This window comes from Poromitra crassiceps, assembly GCF_964638095.1.
Source record: "Poromitra crassiceps genome assembly, chromosome: 3".
NCBI lineage: Eukaryota > Metazoa > Chordata > Actinopteri > Beryciformes > Melamphaidae > Poromitra > Poromitra crassiceps.
Genome location: NC_139625.1, coordinates 28,534,864 through 28,544,573, shown reverse-complemented (window position 1 = coordinate 28,544,573; position 9,710 = coordinate 28,534,864). Strand labels below are relative to the sequence as shown.

The window sequence follows — 9,710 nt, the reverse complement described above, 5'->3', positions numbered from 1 at the left end:
GGGGAGAAAGATATCTACTTACAGCTGCTGTCAGATATCCGATCGCATTCGCATGGCGAGGAGGTAACCTGATCGAGCTGGGAGGAGTGACTTTACCAGGGAAGGCTCGAACAAAAAAAATGTCTTCTTCTTCTGCCGGAGAAGTCACAACAGCAGATGACATCAAGAGGGAAAATGTGAAGGAGGCGGATAAGCGGGAGTGCATCAAGCTTGTGGCGCTGGACGCGGCGGAGTTGTCCATGGAGCGCACGACTCCCAACACCGACGCGGTGCGCACGGAGCTGCTGGTGAGCGCCGCTTCCTCTCTGGCTTTCTCTCCGGAGCAAGTGGCCTGCGTGTGCGAGGCTTTACAGCAGGGAGGCAATGTGGACCGGCTGGCCAGGTTCCTGTGGTCCCTGCCACAGAGCGACCTGCTACGCGGCAACGAAAGCATCCTGAAAGCCCAAGCCCTCGTCGCTTTCCACCAGGCTCGCTACCAGGAGCTGTACAGTATTTTGGAGAACCACAGTTTCAGTCCGTCCAACCACCCCTCGTTGCAAGACCTGTGGTACAAGGCGAGGTACACCGAGGCGGAGAAGGCGCGGGGGAGACCCCTGGGCGCCGTGGACAAGTACCGTCTCCGGAGAAAGTACCCTCTCCCCAGGACTATCTGGGACGGCGAGGAGACGGTGTATTGCTTCAAAGAGAGGTCCCGGAACGCGCTGAAGGATCTGTATAAGCAGAATAGGTATCCTTCTCCTGCCGAGAAAAGAAACCTCGCCAAGATTACAGGACTCTCCTTGACCCAGGTCAGCAACTGGTTCAAAAACAGGAGACAGAGGGACAGAAATCCGTCCGAGGCGCAATCAAAAAGGTGAGAGACAATACAAGGAATAAGACACACAATCATATGAATAAAACTATTAAAAATATCCAACTGAGTGTGCTGTGCGTAAAAGGCGCGTTGAAATTTAGACCTGGGCTAATTTTAACAAAGTCATTTGAAAGCTTTTGCGTGCAAGGACGAAGCTGGCTTGGTGCTTGGTTTACAACCATTCACACTCAGAGACACACTCAGTATTTCATAATCACCCGTCGAGCTTACTTAGGACTTGACAGCGTTAATGATTAACAGTTGATAATTTAGAAACAAAAATGTGTGCGTAAAAGGGTTAGGGGCACGCTTTTAATGTTTTGAAATATGAAGCGGTTACCATTCAGATCCGGTTTCAAGTGTGTTGGTGCATGGAGACTAAGCAACAAAAACTTACAACATATCTTACTCCTTCACTACTAAATTGTGTCACTTCAATTAGCCTAAACAATAGGCTACATCCAGATGAGCAGAAAAAATAATCAAACATTTTCTTTGTGTGTGTGTGTGTGTGTGTGTGTGTGTGTGTGTGTGTGCGCGTGTGTGTGTGTGTGTGTGTGTGCGCGTGTGTGTGTGTGTGTGTGTGTGTGTGTGCGCGTGCGTGCGTGCGTGCGTGCGTGTGTGTGCGTGCGTGCGTGCGTGCGTGTGTGTGTGTGTGTGTGTGCGCGCACACACGCACAAGTACAAACGCAGCAGTGTGTGCGTGTGGTTGTGTGTGTCCCCAGCTTGGCACATAAATCACTTTCATTATTACTTTTTCCCTTTTAGACCAAAAAGGATATAAAGCTTCAGCGTTTCATTTCATAATCCACACACAGACAGACAGAATGTTGTCTTCTTTCATGTTTTCTTACAAAGCTGAACAAAGCTGACGCGCACCTGGTGGAGGTGACCTCTCTCTCTCTCTCTCTCTCTCTCTCTCTCTCTCTCTCTCTCTCTCTCTCTCTCTCTCTCTCTCTCTCTCTCTCTCTCTCTCTCTCTCTCTCGCAGCAACACATTAGCTTCCTATAACATGCTATAAAAATAAAGATTAGTCAAAACTTGTGGATTGTTTGGGGGGGAACTCTTGACAGTCAATAGCCAACTAAGCGGTATATAATCTAGATATTTAATGTCTATATTTAATCGAAGTTGTGTGTGTGTGTGTGTGTGTGTGTGTGTGTGTCTGTGTGTGTGTGTGTGTGTGTGTGTGTGTGTGTGTGTGTGTGTGTGTGTGTGTGTGTGTGTGTGTGTGTGTGTGTGTGTGTGTGTGTGTGAGAGAGAGAGAGTGAGTGAGTGTGTGAGGGGGGAGTGCAGCTGTTTGAATCACTCTTGAAAACGAGGTTAATTAATAAGCTGTAATAGCGATGTTGATATAGTTTTTTTTATACTATAGCATCTTGCATAAATATATAGCCTATGGGAATTATAAATTACAATAGCAAAAGAAAGTAAAAAAAACAACTGCAAATAAAAACGTTTTTGCCATTTGTCTCATCACGCCCCCACTGCTTGTCACACCAGAATTTATTGCGACAAATGGCTGCATGGTCGTTGATGGTGGCTGTTGTCAGTGCAGCTCTCCATGGGGTAACAGATCCACACACTCACAGGACAGCCTGCTCTTCACAGCTCTGTAATAACACACTAACAAATGTCCTCTTCATGGTCAAAGTGTATGGCAAAGGAAATTGAATTTCCGTTTACCAAATTCAAATTTTATTGGCTATTTAGTCTACTTCATGGTTGTGAATATATTTTATTAGGGAGCTTCTGCTTTCACAGAAAAGTAGAAAATAAATAAAAAATAAGATGTCACAAACTATTCCTTGTCTTGTTTTGTGCCACACAGCCTCTCATTTGTCTACATTTGGTTTTCACAGTGAATCTGATGGAAACCACAGCACAGAGGACGAGTCTAGCAAAGGACAGGAGGAGCTGTCTCCTCGGCCCCTCTCCAACTCCTCAGATGGGACAATCACCCATGGGACCCTCTCCCTTCAAACGGGGCCTCTGGACAGTGGGGTGGTCATCCAACAGATTGGGGACATCAAGATGCCCCCTGGATCCAGCAGTGGGGGGCTCTACAACGGAAATCTAGTGACCAGTAACACCTCCTCCACTGTGTTTCACAATGGCGGCTCATCTTACCTCCACACCCCCAGTAACATCCTCTTCAATGGGCTGAATTTGGGCATCCAGCCCTTGGCCTTCAACCCTCTGAGGCCCTCTGGAGGGGTGCTGCTGGGGGGCTCCGGGGTGGACATGCAGATGCAGGGACAGGAGAAGGGACTGGGCAGCTCTGCGGAGGACTCGGCCCTGCAGTATGCCTCCTACGCTGGCTGCGTGAACGGGGCCGAGGTGAAGCTGGAGGGGGGCCACAGCATGAACGGGGGCTCGTCCGTGTTGACGTTCAGCTCGTCGTCGGGCGCACTGCAGCTGGGCGGCTACAGCCTGGTCCAGGTCCCGAGCGGGGTGTCCGACAGCGATGGCAGCTCGTTACTCAACAGCAATGTGGGTCTTCCTCAACTGCAGCTCTCGTCTGCCACCTCTTCTTCAACAATCACACACGGTGGGTTCTCAAAATGCTGCGCTGCAAACTCCCAAGCTTCTCTCTTACTTCTTCTGTTGCTGCACTGTTTACCTTGAAGTTACATTTAGAATACACTCGGCCGATGATGCCCTTTGCCCTCCGTGAAACGTTCCAGTGCAAAGTTGCACTTCCCTAGCGGTTTGTCCACAGGCCTTTACTACATCCAATACATCTGAGCTGCTTTATTCTTGGCTTGTATGTGTTTGGACCTGAGCCCATGGGCTGATACTACACATAACACAGAGCAGAAGAAATGGAGAAGGGCCACACACACACACACACACACACACACACACACACACACACACACACACACACACACACACACACACACACACACACACACACACACAAATGGTGGTCCTTTGAAAACCCTAGAGATGAATATAACATAGGTTCTGAAATCACCATCACTCATCATCACTACATTCTTGATCTCCAGACCAGGGAGGAGGGGAACATGCTTCAGACAATCAGAGGGCCATGAAACGCACTAACAGGGAATGAGCCATTACACCACTTACTTTGACAGAAAGCAGAGAATCAACACCACACTGAAGAATAGGGAAAAAAGGGAAAAGTAGAGCTTTCAGTTGGCTCCTGGCAGGCTTTTGCATTAGTCCTGCAGTCTCTGGGGTGCCACAGGGTCAGGCATAAAGAGCATGAAGTGTCTGAGACACACAGCAGCCATTTGGAGGCTGAGTCCTGCCGTGAGCTCAGCACATAGTATTGTGAGAAATTGGATGGAATGGGATTGAACTGTGGGGATGTCAAATGTTCATCTATCTGAAATGGCGTTAGGTTGACCTGTCGTTTCCTTCCTCCAGGTACAATGCCATTGAACAATGTAGCAGCGAGCTCTTCTAGTGAGGACTCCTTCCAGCCGCAGGACAAGCTGAGCATGGTGCCCCTGCACCACAGCACAGTGCTCTACAGCATGGGCAGTAGCGGCCAGACCTCCATCAAGAAGGAGCCACTGGAGGGAGGCATCTACTCCTCGTACCACCTCCACCTGGACCCCAGTGGCCACATCAGCTACACCGCCCCCAGCTCGGAGGAGGTGCCATCCAGCCGAGCGGTCAGCTCGTCCAGCCCTGAGCCGGAGGTCTACACCACCCTCACCGTCAGCACGCCCCTGATGGCCCACACGGACCCGAGCAGACACCACCTCCAGCCCGCAGAGTACCTGGTGCAGCAGGCCCCCTCTGCGCACCTGAACAGCAGCTATATGAACCTGTCAGAGGAGAAGGCGGGCGGCTCGGGCCCGAGCGGGGTGAACCAGATGGTGCGGGCCATGTGCGGGGAGATGGAGGCAGCGGAGGGAAAGGAGCTCGCCAAACTACAGACAGTGCGGATGGATGAGGACATGGCCGACCTCTAACCTCAGACCTGTCTCCTTGCAGAAGCACTCGCGTCCGCCCAAAGCAGTGATACGGTGAATCTTTTTACTTGTGTGTGTGTGTGCGTGTGCGTGTGTGTGTGTGTGTTTTTTTACCATTCATTTCCTCTAAATGTTAAATTATTTGCAGACATTGTGTTCATTTGACTTTTACAATGCACTCTATTCAGATACGAGCCCCTTTGGTGGGTGCTATGAATTTATCATAAAAAAAAATCTATGACATCTTTTAAAACCCACCGAACATAAGACAGAACTTTACAACTGTTAGTTGCAAATAGAAGATGCCTCTGTATGTGTTGGAGCCATGTTCAAATGTGCATTTTTATAGACAACACCTGCTACTTCCTGTTGAGTGGATTTGATCTGCAGAAGCAGGTGTTGGAATGCCCCAAGTCATGTGACCAGGATGTTCCTCCAAACTAAATGCGTCATGTGGGTCAAACCAAAAAGGTCATTTGGTAGGGGGAAGAGGGACAGTGCCTCTGGGAAAATGGTTACTTAGACCACGATGGCTTTACTGAAGGACTGCACACACATGCAGCAAATAGGTCTCTCGTTATGCACATGAAGTTGCTGGTTTAGGCAAATTTGTCCTTCAGTAAGCAGCTGAAATTCACTGCTAATCTCTGCATTCACACTTTCTGTCATACCAAATGAGCTAGGAGTGGGTGTTGTTAATGGAGCTGAAATGAATGTGCCTTTCTGCTACCTAAAATATCAGATTGCATCGGTCTGTTTTGGTATTTGCACTACCATAATGTCATTACAACAGGAGACTGTACGTTACCTTCATTTTGGAGGGTTTGTCAGGATGACGCACCTCAGCAAACATACACTATTTCACTAATGAATCCCATTTCAAGCCACAACAACTTGTGATACCAAGTTATGGGAGATGATCAAAAGGTCACATGTCGTTCATATTGTTTATAATGCTGCAACTCATAGTATGTTAACTAGATATGACAATGCTATACTATATCGTGTTTCATTTTGATGTGTCTCTCAAAATGTCAATAATCAAAGGATATTTTTCTATAAAGTCAAATGCAAACATATCGACAGCTGGTATGCTTTTGAAATGTATAAGGAACAAGGGCCGTTAGTGTAGCAGCGATTGAGGAGACAGACCTACATGCAGCATGTATTTTCATGGTCCCACTTTTTAAAATGGAGAGGGAATAATTTCCCTTTGCATGGCATCACAATGTTTTGGACACTAGTGCCTTTTTATGTTTGTTGTTTTTCCAAATAACGCTGAATATAAGTTCTGTCCTTATGTCATAACTCTTGACATCACAGCCTCGGAGACGCAACATATCTCACAGACAGACGAGGGACAGAAGGAAACATAGGGCCCGTTTGTCAAGTGTGTCTGGTGCTTTTCACCACAGAAGCCTAATTCCACGCCGACATACATACATGACCATAACAATGCATTTCATGGCCAACATTCACCACGCACATCCACCAGTGCATCACGGATCATCACAGAGTGACTAGTAAGATTTTGCTTTGTCAGGCTTCATGACATAATCCCACCTATATTTGAATGGACATTACAGAGAAAGTATCCTGAGTGCTCGAACATCATATACCAAAAATGAGCCATGGGCAAATAGTAAAACTGATGGTCGTTTTGTTTTTTGTTTTTGTTTTTTTTATCTTAGTTTGAATTGTATGTTTGTTATCTGGAATTATGTGAATGTATTTTTCTAAATCTCCATACTGCAATAAAAGTTTATATTTATAAAAACATAAAACTGGCATGTTTTATTCTTTCTAACAAGGTTACCATTTGAATGCACATGATGACTGTGATAAAATTATGGAATGATGTCTGAAGTTTCAGGCACACAGCATGTCTGTAACACATCTAAATTTATGACATACAAAAAGCATATGTCTCCCCAACATTTAAGAGGCCTATGTAGCCAAACTTTGCGAGGATGGGGAAAAACTGGCATGCAGTAATCCGGCGAGCCGAGTGCTGCTCTCTGCAAACCTGCAGTGATCGTTTGCACATGCCTAGCAACCTGGAGTTCATTAGCCCTCCTTTTCTCATCTCAGCCCCTGTAATTCAAATAAACAGCAATGAGATTTCCAGAGGTAAAGCTCTTTCGGGTGGGGGGTCTGCAGCTCCCCACAGTCCAGTCCAACCCGACGGCCTTTTTTCCTGGGCTAAATGCTCAACAACCCCCCCCCCCCCCCCCCCCTCCACACACACACACCCTGAATCTGAGGTGCTGTCACTCAGATACTGGGTCTCTGTCTAGAAAGGGTCTGAACTCCTCTCATGGCTTTGGGGGATTGTCCATGAATTCATAAAGTTCCACCCAATACTTGTTCACTCAGTGGGCTCCCAACAAAACCAGGAAAGAGAGATAAGATGGAGAGCAAGTTGCACAATTGGATGAACAGCGGTGGATTTTATGCACAAAATCTCTCTAGTTAGTGGAGTAGTGCATGGAGTTGTCCTCTCAGCGGACCCTGCTCAGAGGACTTATATGATCTAACTGGTGACCTAAATAAACAGAGGCTGTTTGTCTGTGCTCACTGTTGAGGCACAGAGAGAGAGCAAAAAAAAGGAGAGACTGGCGAGAAAGAGAGGGAGAGGCAGGCAAACGGGATAAAGTTACCTGTGCACAGGTGACCTCGTCGCCATGGGCATTGGATTAGCTGATTGTTAGGTATCAGGTAACTCCTCCTGTAATATTGAAGAGGGTGAAAACGGCTTTGTTGGAGACCCAGGACAATGTCCCATTCGCAACAGGAGCCCATGATCTATGGGTCTCACGGGGAGGGGGCCACAGAAAACTCCAAATTCCACCTTTGTATTGTGCCTGTAAATTACACAGGAAAGCAGCAGGATTGTTGCCTCGAAGCAGGCTATGTAGTACATTTGTATGAGCAACATTACTTAGCGATAATTAAAGTATATCTACTGGACTACCTAATGCGGAATGGCACATCAACATGTGTCTCCTTGGCAAATAAAACAGACAGGACATATCCATATCTAAGTAGCAGAACGAGCAGATGTATCATTTTGTCCACAATTTCAAAAGTGCGACGTAAAACATAGTTGGGCGTGCAGTAAAAGGAGGGAACCCCCCCACAACCCAGGCCTTATTAAAAACGCTGACCTCTGATCTTTCAGATGGTTTCAAAGCTGACATTTAATGCGGCGCAGCAGACTGCAAGCCATATGTAACATGACCTGGGGAGCATGGTACTCCACTGCTCCACGTCCCACTAATGAGAGGCCAGGGGTCACAGGGTACCAGCCCGCTCACACAGACCCACCACTACTACCCGAGCAAGAGCCATATTCTGGGTCTTTTTGCATAAACACAGTGCTCTATGGGTGGAAAATGGGCAATGGTGTTTACATGAAACTACAGTCACCAAATAACTGTCTACAAAACTTGTGTGCATTTTTTTTCTTTTCTACTTGAAATAATTGACTTGTTGCTTGGCAGGGGGGGGGAATAATGTGCACATGTCCAGTCCGTTATCCAATTGGGGAAGAGGGAGATGCGGCCCGGTGTGACTCACTGGTTGGATGGACAACAAGGACAACATCTGCCATATTGTGGGCTAAACCTGTAGTGGTGGAGTGACCCTCACACAGGTTTTACCACATTTGTGTGTGTGTGTGTGTGTGTGTGTGTGTGTGTGTGTGTGTGTGTGTGTGTGTGTGTGTGTGTGTGTGTGTGTGTGTGTGTGTGTGTGTGTGTGTGTGTGAGAGAGAGAGAGAGAGAGATGGGGGGGAAGAAGGGGGGGGCGCACACTCACAAACACAGTTGGTTGAAATGGGATAGGAGAGAGAGGCACCAGCTGGGAGGCTGCATCATGTCCACACCACAGTGGTCAAATGGTATTTCCCAGAGAGAAAAACAGGACTTTGTAATAGGAGCAACGCAGTAACATGACTAGTGAGCAGCGTAGCCAAACACACTTATTGTCACTTGCTAAAAACCCATAGCAACTTACATGATAATTTCAAGACTTATATTTTAAGTCGAGTTGTATCCTCATATAATATTGTCATGACGTTGATAATAATATGGCGCCCCCTCCCTGCAGGTAGCGCAGTAGCCTATTTAAATTGTTGTTTTTGTTTGTTTATGGGTTTGTTTGGTGGCTTATTGGTTTGTTGAGTTTATTCAAAAATAATTTCCCTAATCCAAATATCTCGATCTACATGCCTGAGGCGTGTTTACCGAATGGAGAACTGTAAAAGCTGGCCATGATTGCATATTTGTGGAGGTGGCCCTCTGAGGAAATGCGTAATGATTTTGATGGGGGCTAACCCCAGCGCACTTGTACCAGGTCTAATTTTCCAACATGACAGGAAACTCTGTTAAGCTGATAATTGCAGCTCCAATTTCATTTAACTCACTCATGTCAACAGTTGTGTTTTGTTTTGAGAGAAGGAGCTCCCTTTTCAGTGCCTTTCACTTCCCGGAATAAATCCCTTTTAACTCTGGCTTAAATTAAAGCCACATTTTAGATAGGCAATTTGAATTAACCAACAGGCAAGCGAGTAAAAAAAAACATGTTAATTAATTTGTTAATTAATTTGTCAATAAATCATCAATCATTAATTCAGTAATACTTAATATAACGTAGGTGTGTGGAAAAGGGTTAAAACATATGCTAATTGATTTTTTCAAATTAAATAAAAAAAAAACGATTAGTTTATTGGTTTTGAATTTAACGAATCCATAGTCTGGGCTATTTACAAATTATTTAACATTATTTAACATTTGAATTAGTTATTTTGAAAGTCACAAAGTCCCAAAAAATACAAAGGAAACCCAGGCGAATAGGCTACATTGGAAATGTTTCTGTCAATTTAAACAATATCGGCATTGTTC

The 9,710-nt window shown here is 46.1% G+C and overlaps 1 protein-coding gene across 1 annotated transcript; it reads left to right on the top strand.

Annotated features, from left to right (window-relative positions):
* On the top strand, positions 1-6,517 carry six4a (SIX homeobox 4a). Its single transcript, XM_083634066.1, has 3 exons — positions 1-853; positions 2,716-3,404; positions 4,253-6,517. The coding sequence occupies exons 1-3, from the start codon at positions 120-122 to the stop codon at positions 4,804-4,806; spliced, it is 1,977 nt and encodes a 658-aa protein (XP_083490192.1). The 5' UTR covers positions 1-119; the 3' UTR covers positions 4,807-6,517.
* Positions 6,518-9,710: the final 3,193 nt, after the last annotated feature.